This window comes from Columba livia, chromosome 18 (assembly GCF_036013475.1).
Source record: "Columba livia isolate bColLiv1 breed racing homer chromosome 18, bColLiv1.pat.W.v2, whole genome shotgun sequence".
Classification (NCBI taxonomy): domain Eukaryota; kingdom Metazoa; phylum Chordata; class Aves; order Columbiformes; family Columbidae; genus Columba; species Columba livia.
This window is the reverse complement of record NC_088619.1, coordinates 11,713,342-11,732,353: the sequence shown is the minus strand read 5'-3', so window position 1 is coordinate 11,732,353 and position 19,012 is coordinate 11,713,342. Positions and strand designations below refer to the sequence as shown.

General features: G+C 48.3%; 1 protein-coding gene across 2 annotated transcripts in view; it reads right to left on the bottom strand.

Annotated features, from left to right (window-relative positions):
- The window catches only part of MAP2K6 (mitogen-activated protein kinase kinase 6), a 52,915-nt gene that overhangs the window by 23,848 nt on the left and 10,055 nt on the right, over window positions 1–19,012 (bottom strand). For both annotated transcript variants that reach the window (XM_065035015.1, XM_065035014.1), the window contains exons 2-8: window positions 7,482–7,548; window positions 6,557–6,605; window positions 4,174–4,287; window positions 3,858–3,977; window positions 3,022–3,138; window positions 2,522–2,573; window positions 546–673 (exon numbers count right to left, since the gene is read on the bottom strand). In XM_065035015.1, the coding sequence (XP_064891087.1) occupies window positions 546–673; window positions 2,522–2,573; window positions 3,022–3,138; window positions 3,858–3,977; window positions 4,174–4,287; window positions 6,557–6,605; window positions 7,482–7,548 (647 nt within the window). The remainder of the gene's footprint in view (window positions 1–545; window positions 674–2,521; window positions 2,574–3,021; window positions 3,139–3,857; window positions 3,978–4,173; window positions 4,288–6,556; window positions 6,606–7,481; window positions 7,549–19,012) is intronic.

Sequence of the window (19,012 nt, the reverse complement as noted above, 5' to 3'; positions counted from 1 at the left end):
AGATCTGGTCCCACATCCTTGCCAGTAAAGGCAGGCACTGAAATGGGTCACCACAAGCAGATGGTACCTGCACAAGGGAGTGGGATGGTGGAGCTGACCCAGCACATCTCGTATGTAACAGGTGACAAGTCACAATTCCCCAGGACTGTTTTGACCCTCTGCAAGTGCTCCAGGGCTGCACAGCAGCTCCCAGGAGAAGTCTGCGGGACCCACTTCCCTGAGGAAGTTTTTCCTCCCAGATGGAAAGAACTATTGTCCCCACAAGGCAAGCAGCAAAAATGCAACACAGAGTAATGGCAGAGCCTTCCCCAAGGGCACAGGGAGGCAATAAGGCAGCAAGAAGCTGTGCCCAGGAGATCTGATCTGACCCATGAGAACCATCTCCCCTCTCCGCCTGCTTTACAAGTAACTTCAGGGATATGTCTTCCAAAATGCGTCCCCAGGACACATGCCGGAGGCTGATCCTTCCCCCGTTAAGGTGACCTGATGCCCAGGCTCAGGTTCCTCTGGCTGTCCCACAGCAGCTTCTTGGCAGCTCAACTTACAGCCATGTAGGGTTTGCATCCTGCATCCATGGTTTTAGCAACCGAGTCAACGAGGTAACCGCTAATTCCAAAATCGCACATTTTCACCTGCCCCTGCGTATTGATCAACACGTTAGAGGGCTTTACATCTGCAAGAAGGAACACATACCACAGTCAGTCATGCATGGGTGGCTGTGCCAAGACAAAAAAAGCCAAAGAGCTTCCTATCAGCAGAGGGCACCAAAGGTGCCCATGCAGACCCCAGCGCTTTGCGCACGCCAGAAACCCGGCTGGCCGCAAATACAGCAAGTTCAGGTGACTGCTCATGGGCCTGTCATGTGTCGTGCAAGTGTCCCGTCACTTGCACACTCCCCTCTCTGATTTGGGGGGGTGGGAGGTCACCCTGCATGAAGCCATTGTATCCCAGCATGCAGGAGATGGCCACAGCCATCGGAGTGCTCACAGGGGCTGGAGGCATCTCCAGAGGGTGTCTGCAAACGGCTGCAGCTCTGGCAAGTCCCCAGCTGGATCTGGTCTCATGCCAGCAAAAGGAAAAACCCACGGGAAAAAGATGAGGGGTGGGCAGAAAAGGGTGAAGAGGAGCAGGGGCTGCAGGGGAAGGAGCGAGCAATAAACTAAGACAAGGATGAGGATTTCAGAAATGGCCTCTCGTTTTAAGGATACCAAGCTGAAGGCAACATGAACAGCAGCAGGCGTGTGGGTGCTCCACACCTTATGGAAATCAGGCCAGTGTCTCATCTATTTATTACTGCCAGATTTATCTGCTTCCCATCATGGCCTCATAATCCTTGGTGCATTCACACTTGCATCACACTCGCAAATGCAGTTATAATCAACATCATAAAGGGAAATTAAGGCACAGAAAGAAGCCAGTAAGTGATATCCATGAGAGGTGCTTTCCTGCACAGCAGGGAATCATCCCTGTCAGGTTAATCCCAGATCAAATCTCAACACAGCGCAGGTAGGACAGGTTACCCTCTTTTCTCTTGTCCTGGTACTGATCCTCAAAAGGGAGCAATCCTTTCCCTGCTGCTACCCAGAAACAAAGTCTGTTCTGCAAGAAGGTCCTCTGTCTACTCGTGATAAACTATTAAATAGAAGAGTTGAAACACCATCCGAAGGACGCCAGAAGCTGCTCGTGAGTCCCACTTATTAGAACTGGGTGGTTTACAGTTCACTAACATCTGCTCTCTAATCAGCACTTTGCAATCAAAAGCTTCAGGTACCTGAGATCCTCACCCATCTGTTACTATGCTGAAATAAGACAATTTTCAGTGGAAATCAAACAAGTAAACAGAAATCCAGAAGCTGAGCAGCATTTTCCACCTACTGTAAATGATACAGAAGGCAGAAACTCAACCCCCAGCCACATGCAGAACGTACAAAATGTGACTGCCTGCTCGAGCTGAACTCTGTTCAATTCAGATGCTCCTTTCCCCGGCAGTCACACACCAGAGACGCCTTTTTCCTTCTCACAACAAACTGAAAATGACCCTTTAAAAATAAAGGTGTCATGCAGCAACACTGCAAATTAGTTTAAGTGTGTTCACGGCATCTTTGAGATGCTCTAGATGGGAGAATGTCAGAAAAGTTTAAGGAGGGTATTTATGAATTCACTTGAGGATATTTTAGGTATTAATTTTGCAGAGGTGTTGAAGCAGACTGTGGATTTCAACCATGCATTAGGGAAATGCAACCCAGGGGAAAACAGCCCCTTCTCTGCAAGCACAGTGAGGCTGGAGCTCAACCCTCCTCCACCTCGGGGAGACACAGGGACCAGCATCCCATTTTTAAAGAACAAACCAGCAGACATTTCCTCTGACTACGTTTTGCTACTCGGGAGATGCTGGGGAATATTTTTGCTGTCAAAGGCCCATTTTATCTCTGGTATTTCGGGAGCCCTGTGCCTGGTTGAGAGTACACAGTGCAGGACAGACAGACACCAGCACGGTCACGGCTGTGTGCCCAGCACTTACCTCTGTGGATCACGGAGAGCTTACTGTGTAGATGTTCTAGTGCTTTTACAATCTGAAACAAGAAATCTAAAGTGAATCACAGCTGGAAGCACCATGATGAGGAGCAAATCCTATCTGGCTTCACCCAGCCCATCCTCACTAGACCTCCTGGGAGGGAAAGAACTACATCTCAGATAAGTCCTGCACCCTCACAGCAACTCGAGGTGATGGTGGGTACCCAGGGATCTCCCAAGGGATCCTGGATCCTAATAAGAAGGCAAAGGAGCTGGAGGGTCCTCCCCACATCCCCACATAATGCTGTGCCACCTCTCAACTACATTTTGGGTTATTTATGGCTTATAAATAACATCACCTCAGACCAGATACTGGAATGTCCGTGTGGGCTGGCCTGTGGACCTTGCTCTTCCTGGTGCAAATACAGCAGGGAGCCTGGGTCATGTAGGACTTGGTTTAGAAAAGAAATACCCTTTCCCTTCCATTCTCGCCCTGCTAATACTCACGGAGACAGCTATTTTCCCTAAGATGTCCTCAGGAATCGTCAGGCCTTTGTCAATGACATGTTTGTAGAATTTGTCCAGTGAGGTATCCATCAGCTCCATGCAAATCCACACATCTCCCTGAAGATAAAGAAAGCAAGCATTTGCCCACTGGAACAAACCATCCTCTCCCTTCACACGCAGAAGTCGTCTTTGGCACCTGCCTTTTGCTGGCCTGTCTGCCTCTTCCCTCTCTTTTAAAAGTCATCCAACAAAACTGTACTGGGCTTTCTCTTTCTCTCCACCCCAGCTGGAACGAAACGCTGCCCACTAACATTTAGGGTGTATTTTCTGCTGTCCTCTCCCAAAGCAGAGTCACAGTGATTTAGGAGTCCTGAAGGTTATCAGGACTGAGGTTCCCCACATGCTCAGCCAGGAAAGGTTCAGCTCTGCAATAAAACTCTTCAATAAATCTCACTCTTCAGAGCTTTCCACATTTTTCCTCCATGGGGCTTTCTCACTGCAAGTCAGGACAATGTTAACACTACTGGATCAGGCTGAGAGTCACCATCCCCATCACTCAAAGCCACCACCAAGCCCCAGTGTCTCAGCACAGGGACCTCGCACAACCCTGGCACTGGGGCTCGGCTGCCCTGGGCTCCTCCTCACGTGGGACCACATCTCTACTTGCTCCCCAAAAAGCAGCTGTAAGTTACTCAGGCTGGGATTGAGCCAAACCATATTCTACCAAGTCTCCATGTCTAGATGGAGATGAAACCGCTGGCACTTTGAGGGAGTCTAGACATGGGAATTCAGAGCGTGGGAGAGGATCCATCCACCCATCTCCAGGATGTCCATACCTCTCGGAAAAGCGCCCCGTAGAAGGTGACAGTGAAGGGGCAATCTACCGTCCTCATGGAGATATCCAGATCCATCAATAACCTCTTCTGCTCCTGGCTGTTGACGGTGGCTCGGATCCGCTGCAAGACAAAGCATTTTAATGCTGGCCGTCAGCGCCTCTTTGCTCTTGTCCGGAAAGAGGATTTCCTAAGGAAAGCAGTCGATCCCAGTGATAGCATGCATCAGAACAAGCGAGATTAGAGATGCACGAAGGAGCGCGCAGAGGGTGCCCATGCACGACGACACAGACCGAAAGCACCTTGGGAGGTCACTCACCTTCACTGCCATGATCTGCCCACTCGGCATGTGCCGCATCTTCTCCACCACCCCGTACGCACCTCGTCCCAGCTCAGAGATGGGCTCCAGGTCATCAGCTTTCACCTCAAAATTCTGCAGGGGAAAAAAACCATCAGCGCGAAGGTGGCTGCTGCGTGCATGTGCTACGCAAGGAGCAAAACTCCCCTAAAATCCAGGCCTGTTTGGCACGTAGATTCACCTCTGAGCACCCTCTTCTCTACCCGTGGTCATGAGGCTAGAAAGAAAATCATGGTATTGGGGGCTGCTGGGAGGATTAATTACTGTGCAGTAATTAGCAGTTCTGAAGAGGACACGCCTCATAACGAGCACCCTAAGCAGGGTGGGTGTGGGAAGGACCGTTCCATTGGTGGGATGGTCCCCTGGCCACCCAGTGTCCCCCCAGCCACCTCCAACTGCCACCACTTCCAGCCTCTCCATCCTCCAAGGGCTGCGACAGAAAATGCCATGGCAGCTTTTCCCTTCAGGAATCACCTTCAGCCTTTTATTATATTTTTTTCTTCCGTCCTCCTCCTCCCACAAACAATCATGGAAATATCTTCATTTTATTAAGGCCTGCAAAAGCTTATTTCTCCAGACCTGTAGATGGACCAAATAGCAGCTGAGTGTACCCCATTTTTAAACTATGGAGGATTTATTTTGTCTAGCACTTGAGATCTCTTTCTCCTGGCCTTGCACAAAGGATGACTTTGTTTGGAGCCGTGCATTCCAACCTGCCCTTCTCCTTTCTGCCGTGATATTGTGCAGCAGCTCCATTTTTTCCTTATTATTATTTTTGGATGTTTCAAATCTGCTTTTGCTACTAAAACCAGTCATTCGGTTTGCTGAACGCACAACCACATCAGTCAATCACCCTACAGAAAGAAGCGGGTCATAATGAACTGATTCACGGCGCATAATCCCACGTCGCTTTTTGCCGGCACAGCAGAAGGAAAAAACCAACAAAAACCTGCAGCCTGAAATGTTCTGGCTGGGGATGACACGGCGTGCAGGGCCCGTACACTGCGGTTCTGTGAGCTCCTGCTCATTCACTCGCAGCTACATCACCTGCAAAAGGAGCCCTGACTGCCCTTTTTGTGCTATGGCAGAGATTTCAGCATCTCCACCTGCCTGACACTGCTCCTGCCGGTCAGCAGGACCCTCTCGGAAAAAGCACTTTGAGTCTCTCAAGGCCACTCTTCAATTTCTATAAATAAATTTCTATGCATTTCTATAAAATTCTATAAATTTAGCAGCAAGGTTTAAAGAAAGATAAAGGAGAGCAGCTTTCCCCAGGGATCAGGGGCAAGTGTGGAAATGTTGGTGGAAGAAGCAGCATATCCTGAAGGAACCTGGCCGGACAAAGAGGCAACAGATCAACGGGAAACGCAAACCACGGCATGGCAGTCCCTCCAAGATAACCACATATCTGCAACCGTTAAAAAGACCGAGCTCTGGGTTTTACAAGTGCATTTCTCTTTGCACCATCCAACACAGGCTCCCTGCCTCCATGCACGGAGCCTTTTTGGAGGGCTTGAGCTTCTCCTGGGCTGCAGGGAGGAATTCTGCTCCTGGCATGGGCGCATCTGCTCTGCCTCCCTGCTGCATCATTTCGCTCCAGAGGCACCTCACACTCTTTCCACCTTCCAGCCCCAGCTCCACGCCAGGGAAAACACAAAATCCAAAATGAAAGAAAAGCATCCAAAGATAGACATTATAAAACGCTGTTGGATTAGCATTTCACTTCATAAATTAACTCGCTGACACTGAGGACTATCTTTTGCACCTAATAAATTTACTGCCTAGCTTGAAAGCACTTTTACGAATGCTGCTGTGCCATTTTCTCCTATCAAAATAGCTGTCCTCGGTTTTGTTTTCTCCCTGCTATATTTCTGTAACACCAGGTGGACCGGTTTCCACGCTGTCAGAAGAATTTGCTTCCAGGACAGGAAGATCTACCCCGAGCCGGATTCCTGATGAGATGGCCTTCTGTATTAGCGAAGGGAAATACTTCGGAATAAGGCTCTAAATCAGCAAAGGAGAGTAAAATCTGTTGTCAGCAATCCCCTTGTTTTATAATTGTTATTTCCAGGGGATGAGCTGCAATTAGTGAGCCAAGGAAGCAGTTTCCAAGGTGTGACCGTCAGGGCTCACACAAGCCCCTGGGTTGGCTCTTCCTGGCTTTTACCCACTCCCATTTCACACAAAACAGGCCACAATTTTTAAATAGCGAGTGTTTATTAATCTGCCCTTTCTTTTGGCTGAAATTTAGCAATTCCACGAGAAACCCGTCTGGACAAGTGGCCAGGCCAGGATGGTCCCCTGTCCCCAGAGGTCTTCTCATCCCCGTAACTTCTGGTCTTACCTTCTCGCCAATAGAGATGCAGGCTTTGGAGTCTAGATCTCTGGGTGGCCTGCAGGAGAGAAAACACAGATGTGAAATATTCTTTACAAAGATCAATTTTCCCTCAGTGAGTAAATACAACCCCCCCAGGCTCTCTCAGCCCTGAGCAGCCTAACCAGCCTCCTGGCTTCGCAGGACCAACAGATACCACCAAAATCCACAAAGTCACCCCCAAAAGGGGTCAGGAAGCTGCTGGAATTGGCATTTCTCACATCCAGCTTCCCCGTGCAGGTACCCAGAGATTCATTGCGCAAGGCAAGTCAGGTGGCAAGCACCAAATCTCTGCCAGCCTGTATGAAAAATGGATTAAACGGGCATAAAGGTCTAAAACCGCTGTAAATGATTGCCTAAGTCATACCGCACGGGTTAACAGGCTAATAAAAGTCAACCCTCAAGGAAGCAAAGAAAGCCAAGCAGGCTGGAGTTGCACAAATCGCCTTAGAAAGCACAGGGTTTTCTTTTGCAAGGCTGAGCTGTAGGGAAGGGGATGCATTTTTACGCCTTGTCAAGTGCACGTTACTCAAACTGGGTGGCCAAAGGGCCACATCAGTTCAAATCGGGTGCCCGTTCTGGTTTCTTCCTTTTCCTGGGCACATCATTAAGCAGCACAAGTTGTACCACAGGCAGAGGACGATGGGCTGAGACCCCCTGGGTGTACCTGAGGCGACAGGTACACCCAGGGGAGAAATCCAAGGTACACCTTGGAGAAATCCAAGGGCTATTTTGTTATTATCCTCCGTGATGCTCCCAGGATTAAGCCAGGCGTTTTGCCCCCGCTCCTCGCCAAGCGTCCCTGTTATCCCGGGCAAGTGGGGCCGTGACACGCAGGTGCCAGCTGGGGTTTGTGGTTTGCTTTTTTATTCTCCCGCAGTGTGTGCAGACTTACGTGGAGCTTGTCTGTGGCTGCTCAAATGCTTCTTTAGGAATTTTCAGCCCAGGGTTTCTCTTCTTGCCTGTGAAACCAGAAAGAGACAGAATTACAGAAAGGCATTTTTTTTGTTGTTTTGTTTTGTTTTCATTTGCAAAACACGGCTTGTCTGTATTTGTTGACCTTATTTAACATAAATGCCCAGCCAGGCTGGTGGTGTAGACTCAGGGCACAGAGTTCAAAACATAAAGTGCCTTTGTTCAGTAAAGCTCCGCTTAAACCTGCAAGGTCTGGCTGCCAACTTGGTACAGAAAACAGGCAAGGGCTCTGGCAAGGGCAGGCAACGTGAAAATGCAAAGTGAAAGGTATTTCTCCTTCACCAGCTTTCCCCACGTAGGATCCTTTAAAATGTTCCTTAGATTTTAAACCATTCCAGATACACACTGAATACTGGGAGGACTAAAAAATTCTTAAAAATTGAATCTGAAAGTCCAGAACCAGATTCTGACTCTGCTTAAATAGATGTTTCACCTCTTGGTCATTAAAGTTGTGCAAACCCAGCAAAAAAATAAAGCAGAATTAATTTTGCAGGCTTCGGAGCCATTGGTTTGTGTTCACACGGACCGGCCAAGCTTTTCTGAGCTGGCCGAAGCTCAAGCGCCGCGCAGTTCAAATGCAGGCGCTCCGGTAAAGGGGTCCAAGCCGGCAGACACAAGAGCCAAGCAGACCAGAGAAATACAAGAACCTTTTTATGACTAAACATATACAGCCACATTTCAGCACGGGGCTTTGAATTCCCGGATAAAATAACCTGAAAACATAAGTCATGTCACCAAAACCCCAAGGTAAACATCTGGCTGTTTGGCTGGGTAATAAAATCCCTGGTCCCCCCAAAAAAGGCACAAGCATCTAATTTAGGCGTTAAACATTTTAACCTAACAATTTATATCAATTACTGCCTTTCTTTTAAGCATAAGTTTTATACTCCATTCCCAACACTCTCTTTCAAGCTCTACCTATACATGTTTGAGTTTGTTTTTCCTCTTGACACAAACTCATGTCAATAGACGCCTGTGCGCCCCAGTGCCGGAGGGGTGCTGGATCAAAGTGCAGGCACCCAGAACTGAAAATTACCTTTTTGAAGCAATTAGTCAATTCAGATTGCCATTCTTTTCTTTTATTTTTAGGGTTTTTTTCCTTGTCTGCTCCAACAGACAGGACTGCGCTTGCTTCTTTTGGCAAAGCGTCATTCCAGGATGGGACAGGTTGGAACAACGCAGCATTTATTGGAAACCACTTTGCAGTCTTGCTGTTGTTATTAGAAATCTCCAGAGCTGCAAATTTACAAAAGTGGGGGGAAAAAAGAAATAAAACAGCCAAGTCTCTGCTCCAAGGAGCTTCCAGGCTAACGCTGAAAAGGCAAAAGAAAAGCAGCAAGGTCACTCGGAGGCATGAAGAATTGTTCTCAGTTTTCCCAAGAGGTAAAAGCTGGTTTGTAAGTAAGTAAAAATCATTGTACAAACAAGTGGAGGAATTTCCACAGTTAGCAGAGCTGTTCTTTGACCCTTTTCCTTCTCGTTTTCTTAGCTGCTCTACAAAGGGCTCCAGAAGGCAGAACTGGGGAGCAAGCCCTGCTTGCTCGATACCGTTTCTTGCCCAAGCTGTGCCAAGCGCACATCGGATCCAAGCGGATGCTAAACGGGTAACGGTATTCCTCATGTTGTCATGTTTTAGCTAAAAAAGGAATCTCAAAAATACAGGTCTTGCAGCGCAGCCAAACAAAAGCCCTGTTTGTCTGGTCATTTCTAAGTCTGCCATCCCAGTGACCTCTCTGCCTCTAAAACCTTCCTGTGGCCTCTCCCATTTCAAGTGAACGAGACAACCCTGGGCACAAGGAAAGCAGGATCTTCATCCTTATTTTGCACGTGGAAATCAAGACACAGAAATCCGCCAACTTGCCCAGGGAGGCAGGAACAGCCTCTTCAGCTCTAGAGCTGAACTCTTCCCATTAACACTCACCAGGCATTTCTTGGAATACTCACGCACGTCAACCATCCGTCCACGCTGCTGCAATGACTTTCACCCAACCAAAATAAAGAGAAGCAAGCACCAATTTGCTTCGCTCTTTCCTTTTTTCCTACATGGATTTGTTTGCACAATCCCATGGGCTGTACCTGCACCTCAGGAACCTGCTCTCAAGCAGCTCCGGGAGGGTGAAAACGGACCTACTGTAAATTAACCTAATTTGAACGTGAACCAGAACAGGTTGTGCAGCATTTAATCTTATCATGGTTCACAAGTGGTGTCAGCAGAAGAACTAGGTAGCAAAACGCCAAACCCAAATAAATATTAAAAGCCTTCCGCCTTCTGGCGAAATAAAAGCTGCACTTTGAGGAGTTTATTTTCCTCATCTCTTCTTCACAGAATACAATATTTTGAAACTTTGCCATTTTTTTGAAGCACAATCTGTTCGCGTATTCGAGTTGCCAAGACACAGACACAGCTTAACGCTCTTTGGGGTTTTCTTTTCAAGAAAGAAGAAAGCGACAATGGTAGCGAGAGAAAACCATGGATTTCATGACGGCACCCGGAGAGGGGACTGCAAAGGGGGAATTGCCACGGCCGGGACTCGCACCTGCAGCACCAACACGAGATGTTTTGCAAAAACCAAACGCTGACACTTAGAAGACTTTTTTATCTTAAGAAAAAAAATAACTGGAAGTCCCCAAATCAGTTCTCTTCAGTAATAACTGCCAAGCAAGTATCTCGCTGTCAAATAAACCCCCCCAGTTTACCATAGCAGACATTGGCTTTGAAAGACGACACTGTATTAAATTGCAGTTTGCAGGGAAAGTCACTTATACAGGAGTTCAAAATGTGGAGGCAGCTTAAATTGGATGTTACCTGTTCCATCCACCAGAAACCCAGTATTTTCCGCAGTGTTTTTATGAATCATTATTATTTTTAGCTTTGTTTCCTGAAGAAAACCACCACGTGTGTATTTGACAGCCTGTGGCCCTTGTGGCAAATGGGAATCCACCGGCCAATTTCAGCCCTATCTGAGAAAGAGCTTCTGGAGACTGCAAATCTGATAAAAATGGGTGAGTAAATAAAGAAGTCCCCAAGACATGGCATCCACGTTCGGGCTGTGCAGAAGCCCCAGCTGTCTCAGACACCAAATAACAGCACAAGGCTCAATCCTGAAGCACAAACCAGGGGCCTGAGCGTCATTGTGGGGGATTCACTGCAACTCCTTGGGATTTGCAAGAAGGAAAACCCCAAGGAGCCATCACGCAAAGCATGAAGTCTAAATGTAGCTCCTTCTGCAAAGGGTTCGCAGTCCTGCTTGATCGGCAGATGGGATCGTACATCTGCTCCCCAGCATCCAAAAAGTCCGGAGTTTTCTGTGTAAACAACCACAGGCAGCTTTGTGGTCCCTGAGCTGCAAGCTAAAGCTCATTTGAGAGCTCTCACTGCAATTTGCCACACAGAGACTTCCACAAGCTCTTGACTCAAAAGCCTGGTTTTAAGAATAATAGAGGGGAAAAAAACCAGACTGGTTTGGAGCGATGCTGAGAAACATCTCCAGAACCGAGTTCCGATCCAGCAAAACATCCAGCACATCTGTAACGTTAAGTGTAAGCTTAAACCTACCCACGGTAAATATTGAACTGATTGGCGCTAGGGAATTTGCCATGTTTAAAAAACCTCTTTGCTTTTTGCAGCAAATGCACCGATGCGGTTGCTGCAACATCACCGCAACCTCCTGCATCCACCCGCCTGCCCTGCGGGTCTCAACCAGCCCAAGAAAACCCATTCCGAGATCAAAGTGAGGCCTGAAAGCAAAATCCTCATAGGAAAAAGAAAACCTGACTTAACGAAAACACATTAAATACTTCCCTGTGAAGGTCTTAAACCCAATTCCTGAGAGAAGGGAGAAAAATACAACTTCCAAGGGGCTTGTTAACCTCTTCCCACCAGCACTGACAGAGCGTACAGAGAGATTAATGTTGCTTGGCCCCTTTCAATTAGGGCAGCGTTAAATATCAATATTGAAAAAGGAAACTTCAAAGTTTCACAGCAGAAGGGTAGGAAGCATAACCGAGAATAATAAAGGGAAGACAGAGGAATTCGCTACCCACATATGCTGTAACAGAAAATAAACTTTTATTTCTGAAGGAAAATCCCATTTCCCAGCCCCTGGACTTTTCATTGCAGTCAAAAACTTTTTATGATATAATCCAAAGTAAATGGTTCCCTGCCACAAAAAGCTCCTATTTCCTTCAAAGGATATTAACCTGTTCTGTTTTCACCACAATTTATTATTAAAGCTGCGTTCAACAGCCATATAGCAACACTTTCTTTCAAATAAGACTCTTTAGCATATAACTCGCTGGTAAAATTTCACAGGTGGGAAATGCCGCTTTCTTCCACTTTTTTAAAAGACAGAAGTGGCTCATTTACTATTTCTGTCTTTCCTAAGGAATTTTTGTCTGGTTTCTTGGAAGGTTTTGAGGCTCAGATGATCTGCTTTTCCTCTATCAGCTGTATTCAACTTTGTATAAGCAAAACCCCCACCCCTAACATGAGGGCAAAATGGAAATCCTTGGTGTGTTTGCATGGATGGAGAGTGAATGAGCATTCCCCGGGCGCTGCAGCATCTCCCCAGATACCCCAGAGTGCTGCACCCACTTTGCACTGGGAAAGGACACGAGGCCACGGCTTCAGTGCAAAACCACAACCTGAGATGGTTCTTGGAAAACAAAGAAATCAAGATTAACATTCTTTTGTCCAGACACCCTGGAAAGGCCCAACAGGAGACAACTCTTCATGCAAAGACTTGGTCCTCAACTGCAAAGGGCATCTCTTATCCACAGTCCAGTTCCAGCATATATTTCAGTGAGCAATGGTAGAATTGATGCCACCAAAGAGAAGTTCAAGCTTTGCAGGCCAGGTGGAAATATCCAAACCCCTGAGAACTTCACCCTTTAACATGCACATAAATACAAAGATATCTGAAAGCTTCTCCTGTCACTCAGGGCAGAGCAGTGTCACCTGGAGCATCTAACAGCTGCTGGAGATCCAGCAACCTCAGGGTGACCAAAATAGGGGAAAAGTATTTTTTTTAACAAGTATTAAAGATCATCTCAAAGGTTTATAATTTACACTTGCAAATTATTAAAGGGTAAGGCACACATAATGTTTAGCGCTGCTACAAACCCATCTTAGCACACACGAGTTCAAGGGCTGGTGGTGGGACTTGCCCAGCTCCTCAGTCAGCTGCCCCAACAGCTCATCACCGCTCGTCAAGGTGAAAAGCTTTTAAGTCTGCACAGGTGTCTCCACCGAGGGATCCCACAAGTGGGGACGCCCCATCCGAGCGTCCGAGGAGCGGGAAGGCCAGGTGCATTCCTGGCGTCCCCACGGTCAAACACTCACCACCTCTAGACTAAACAACAGTCACTGAGCAAAGATGCCTGAGATTCCTTGCCAAATCGTTGTGCTTAAAAATTAAAATACACGTAGATAACAAAGTGTTTTTTTAAATGAGTGGGTCTGAGGGAGAAGCTGTGCTGCCAGACCTCTACCTGGGCTTGGTTTTACAAGCTGGCTCCGTTCCAGCTGAAACAGAAATCAAGTCCTCAGTGAGAAAGAACAAACACAACTGGGTGTAAATTCATAAACTAGCCACTTCTGGTGGTTTTAGTAGTACAAACATATCTTCCCAGGAGGCCACTTCCCAGGGGCAGCCCCACTTGCCTTCCCAAGGGTTGTTGTAGCATCTCCGTGGCCGTGACCACAGTGGCTCATGCATGGTCACTGCCTTTCTCCACCAGCTTGGCTGCGTGAAAGCCTTTGAATTTTGCCACACAGGCAGTCAAAGTAGAGAATGAGGCCATGACTTTCTGATTTAAATGTCTTTGGGACAGATCTGCAGGTGGCAGGGAGGCTGGTATTGGTGACACTGGTTTGGTGGCTGGGGCGGGGAGGCGCGAGGGAAGTTCTTTCACCACTTCTGCCTTCATGGTTGGGTTGTGTGTCTTGGTCACCCTTTGGTAAAGCTGTATAAAACCACATTGTGCAATGCTCAAAGCAGGGGAACGGAGACAGGGCAAGCAAGCGCCTGAGCTGTGCCCACCACTCAGTTTGTAAGTGCAGAGCTTTAGCCAAGCTGCAATTTCCAGAGAAAACCAAAAGCTAGATGTTCATTTAAGTGCCAATGATGTGGAAGTGGACATGAAAATCTGTTTTCCAACCCCTCATCAGCCACACAAAAAGAATTTAATGTGCACAAGATTCTAAAAACCTGTTGAAGTTCCAACCGAAAGCCAAGAGAAGAGATTAAGTGGATACCATGCTTTATTTACCTCTTTGAACTATAATGCAGCTGCTCTCTCCTTGGCCCTGTCAATAGGTAAGAGTGGCCACACACCACTGGTTGTTCCTCCTCCACCACCACAAGCAACCGGGTCAGATGGAGGCAAACAGAGACGTTCCAACGAGGAACATGGCACGTCCTCCGCGCAGGATGGGGACATTCCCCGCACGCCCTTATCTGTGTCTTCCCTCGCGGTTGTTTGCAGTAACTCCTTGGAAACGGCAAACGTGAAACCTGTTTCCTTAACAACTCGTTTCAGGGCTGTTGAGAGAAGGGAGCCAAGCCTGTCGCGGCCGCAGGGCTGAGAATCTCCCAGCTCCAGGTTTCGTCCTCTCGTTTTGGTGCTGCAGAGCTGCCGGCTCATTTGGTGGCCATTCACACATCCAGGTTTGAGCTCAACGTCACCCATCACTGTGCACCATGTCCACACTGCAACCCACACCTTTATGTCTCAAGAACTGAAGCTTATTTATTTCCTTATTTATTCCCCAGAAACCACGTTTCAGGAAACAAAACAGGAAAGGCAAGAGCACTTTGATGACTGTGATGGATTTCGCCAATGCATACCGGAATCAGGATACGCCTGTGCCAGGCACAGAGATACCACGGGACAGCCCCGATATCCACTAAAGCCCTAGTCCTCCGCTCTTCCTCTTAGTGCTTTTCTCCAAAAATAAATAAATAAGGAAATCTCATACCTAACCTGGAAATGCCAGCAAGCTACATTGAGTGCTTGAGTCACTTCTTGCTCTTTGCCTCTCCTCTCCGGCTCTGATGGCTCAGACACATCGCATCAAGCGAGGGGAACCTGCTCCTAAAGGCACCTCCTAGAGATGTCAACACAGCCAACACATTGCCCCAAGTGCAGCCCAATTTGCTTTGGCAAAGAGTCGAGCTCAGAGCCACAGCCCAGATGTGGAGACTTTTCTCAAAGTCAATCTAAGCAATGAAAACACAGAGACAGAAAAAACCTGCATCTCCATCTGGAAAACCAACATCTGGAAACCTGTACAGTAGGAAACCTCTAACTGCTGGCACAACACGTGAGCAGATGATGCTGCGTTCACCTTCCATTTTAATTCCCCAGGCTCCCGACGATAAGAAGAGCATGGAATGCCACAGCCTGCACACAGCTCACCCAGTGAGCACATACCAGCCGATCTCAAACCACTTGCCGATACCGTCAGCACCCACATTACAGCGCTGGAAATGCAATTTGCTGTCCTGCCCCAGAACTCAGCTCCCTCCTCTGACTCAATCCTGCAACTGGTAATAAACCCAGTGCAGGACGGGCCCAAACCAAAACAGCAGGGTTTTTGCAAGGGGTGACGGAGCTGCACTGAATGAACCATGCAGCAGAGGTTGTGCAACATCTGCTCAATTCTTTGCGTCTCAGAACCCGTCTCCGCTTCAAGAGAAGCTGCGTTTCCAGCTCGCAGTGGCGGCTGACGTTGGTCAGCTCTGCCGAGACACAAACACAATGAAGACAAAGATCTTCGGCTTCACCGCAAGGTAAAATCACAAGGTCAGTCCTTCGTGCCTGCCTCGAGATTGGCCTCCAGCAGGGGCCAGTTCGGTGGTGAAGCTCTGAACAGCACAAGAACAAAACGCTGGAAGAAGGCGAAGCACAAAGCTTTGCAATAAGGACTCCAGCAGACTAATCTCTGGATCCCACAGTGCAGGAACATACAGAAATGTCACCAAACTGTGCAAATATCAGAACCTATTTGCCTGCTTTTCAATAAGCTCTATATTTTCGTAATTCAATTTTGAAGGTAATTTCCTGATTCAGGCTAATCTCTCTTACTCTGTCCATTTTCCTCTTAACACATCCTGCAAAAGGGCTGCAGGCTGCTGTATTTATTTGTGTCAATATAGAAACCAGAGGGATGCAATTTCTTCTTATCTATCTGTGCATTTTGGTTATGAGAGTCTGTTTGTCACTCTGATAAGAGCGCATCTCTAAATTTTAGAAGAGTTAAGACCTTCTGAGTGTGAAGCGGAAGAGACACTTTGATAAGAGATTAGAGATGAGATCCTACGCTAAGACACACACTGACCACAGGGCTGCAGGGGCTCTGGGAGCTGATGCAGCTCTGGACCAATTCTGCACCCTCCAGCAATCCCCTGACAAACAAAACTGAGGGCTTAGGATTGATCTTTATGAGGGTTTAGGATGATCTTTCATGTCCCACAGCAGCTGCTGCCACCTCACTGTTTCATGGGCTCCAGCACTAGCTTGGACTCTCCATTGCCAGGACCTCAGACTTCACTTCCCAGCTTGGTCCTGCCTCAGTGTTCCTGCAGATGCAAGAGCTTTGCCTGCCTACAGCTTTCAGCACCGGGCACAAGAGACTTTAATATTAAAAACCCTGTTACGACACTTTGGCTGAACTCATCTGGCGTGTGAATCCAGCTGCTCCAACTTCGATGGCCTGGGGAAAAGGGCACAGCTCCTCCCAAACAGCAGCACCTTGGTGCAAACGGTGGCAACATCACCGAGCAGGAGAGGCACCCAATGCCGCACAGCTGGGAACATCTGCCCAGGCAATTCCATACAGGCTACAGCAGCCAAAAGCTCGGGGAGATCTTATTGGGGTCAAAGCCACGCCAAAAAGGACTTTGCCTTCTGTTCCTCCTGGTCGCTGGAGTGGGTCGCACCCCTCATGGGGCTCCTGCACCTCGGCATTGGGGCAGCTGCATCCTCCCGTTGCTCTGGGAAAGATGCAACGGTGCAGAGACCCCACAGAGCAAGAGGGGCCACCAGGAGCCTCATGGTCTCTCCTCTCACCCCTGTTATCACAAGAAATCGCAGCAGTGGAGCTGCAGACAGTCACTCCCTGCAGTCACCAATGCACCATAAATCAAGCCCATATTTTCCCTCTGCCAAGGTCTGCTGGCTTTGCTGCCTTCCCATGCCAGAGCCTGTTTTCTTTGCTGCTTATCTCAAATTAGGAAATCCACAGGAATTGCGGGCTAGGGAAGCTATTTGTCAAGCGCCTTCAGCCCTCATGGGGATTTTTTTTTTTACGAGGGACTTTTGGTTTAGTTGCTGCTTTTGTTTTCAAACCCTCGGCTGTCTGCTTGCAGTGGGAGTTTGCTGGAATCAAAACTGGAGAAAAACTCATGGAATTCACCCCGGGGAACAAAAGGGCTTTTGTACAGGAGGATTTGGAAGACGCGGCTGCTTTCATTGCTGCTACCTTCATTTCTGTTTTCTCCCTGCCAAAGAGCACCTGCCAGCCGTGCCGGAGGAGGGGGACACACGGCCAGGGGACAGACACCTCCTGTGCCCACAGGTGAATGCTTTCCAAATGTTCATGCATCGCGGCACGCAGAACGCACCCGAGCCTGCCGGCCAAGCATCGCTCCCGGTACTCCGCTTGCTTTTTTTTTTTACTTGCCCTTATCCACCAAGATTTCACCTCAAAATGCCACAGTGAGTGACCACATGCAGCAACAGGGCTCTGACCAACTTCCCATCCAAGTATCTAGCAGGTGGCAGCAAAGTCTCCGATGCTCAACATAAAAACAGGTGCCCTGTCTGCCTCTGCCATGGCGGGAGCAGCATTTGCCTTCAATCCATCCGCCCCAGCACAGCTACAAACAATTTCCAAAGCTGCCACTCCCTGGAAAACTTCACACAATAAAGAAGCATCCGCCTCCTCTTCCCATTGCTCTTCAGAGCCTCAAACCCCAACTTTCTTAGAGCGATAAGGATCCCGTCCCACTCAGACACCCTGTGGACATCTTTTTGCTCAATGTCCCCCTCCAGGTTCGGTTTTGTTTTCCTGCTTTTTTAAATATGCTCGGTGCAGTTGGGATTTTCTCCCAGCGGTTCCTGCAAAGTGTTTTTAAAGCATCATCGCTGGGGGCCCTGCAGAAGAGCTTCAATGCCCCTGGAAAAACAGACCGGCTTCTGTGTCTGCCCCAGGACGAGCCGCTGCACTGGGCAGAGCGAGCGAGGGGCAGCCGCCCCAGCGCCGCTTTTTCCAAGCCAGAGCCTCTTGGAGCTGTCAGATGTGCTGCCAGCCCAGGAAAATGCAAATTGCTTTGGAAAACGAAGGTGACATTTCCACCCGCTTGCTGATTCCTGCTGTGCTGCAGGCTCAAAAGCCCAATTCAGGCTTGTGGCTCCAGCTATGAAGGTTCTTATGTCTTGATGGTGCTTACGTTTAAGCACGTGCTTACCGTGAGCACACGGTGCTATTAAGGCTGTTTTAAGCGTCAGGCTGAGCAGGAATAGGTAAGGTAAAGGCTGTGCCAGACTGTTGCTTTTGCAAGAGCTGCAGCAAGTGTCTGCCCCCTGGGCACCCGCCTGCGGGTTCCAGCCCATTTCTCAGCCATACCCACCAAAAGGGACAAGACAGGCACTGGCAGATGTCCCTCTGCAACAGTGATGTGTCCCCATCATCACCTTTCTGTGCCCAAGATGCTGCCCTGTAGTATCTGCTGGCAAAGCTACGTGGGCAAGAGCTGAAGCTAGTTCAGCCAAAAATGAGCCAGGAGGCTTAAATACAGGAAAAGCAGGACTTTGCTAAATCAGGAGGGTGTGATGGGGCAGGGGAGCTCAGCAAACTGGCCCTTTGGGACGTCCCTGTCCCCAGGAAAGCACACACGGTGATTCGTCCTTCAGCTCCGACCCGCTGCTCCCCACGTGTTAGCGCAGCCCCATTTCTCTGCAGATTCGAGCAGCATCGCACCTTGTCTGGGCGATACCGGCCTTGGTGTCAACACGCATGCAGCAGGACAGAATAAAATCTAATCAATACCACAGGGCAATCTGAGCTGCGGTTTTATTTCTGCTACCAGGTGCTCCAGGCAGCAGCAGGAGTCTCATTTTGCCAAGCAGAGATTTAATTCGTTCAGCATATTGTAGATGTTGGACATTTAAACTACAGCACTACCAGCCACCTCTGCAGCTCATGTGCTGCATATAAAACTCGTGTGTATAATTTTCTGCTCATGACTAAAGACACCTTAGGACAAAATGAGCAATTTATGTTCCATAAAGAGAGAAGTGCCCATTGATTTGGTCATTTTGCAAGTTACAGAGTATAAATAACTTTTACGGACAGATAAATATTGTGATTAAGCTTTCAACATGGCCAAGACTTTGACCGATCTGCCTTTGCAATAGCCGGTTAGACGTATCTCTTTTGCTTTTCTT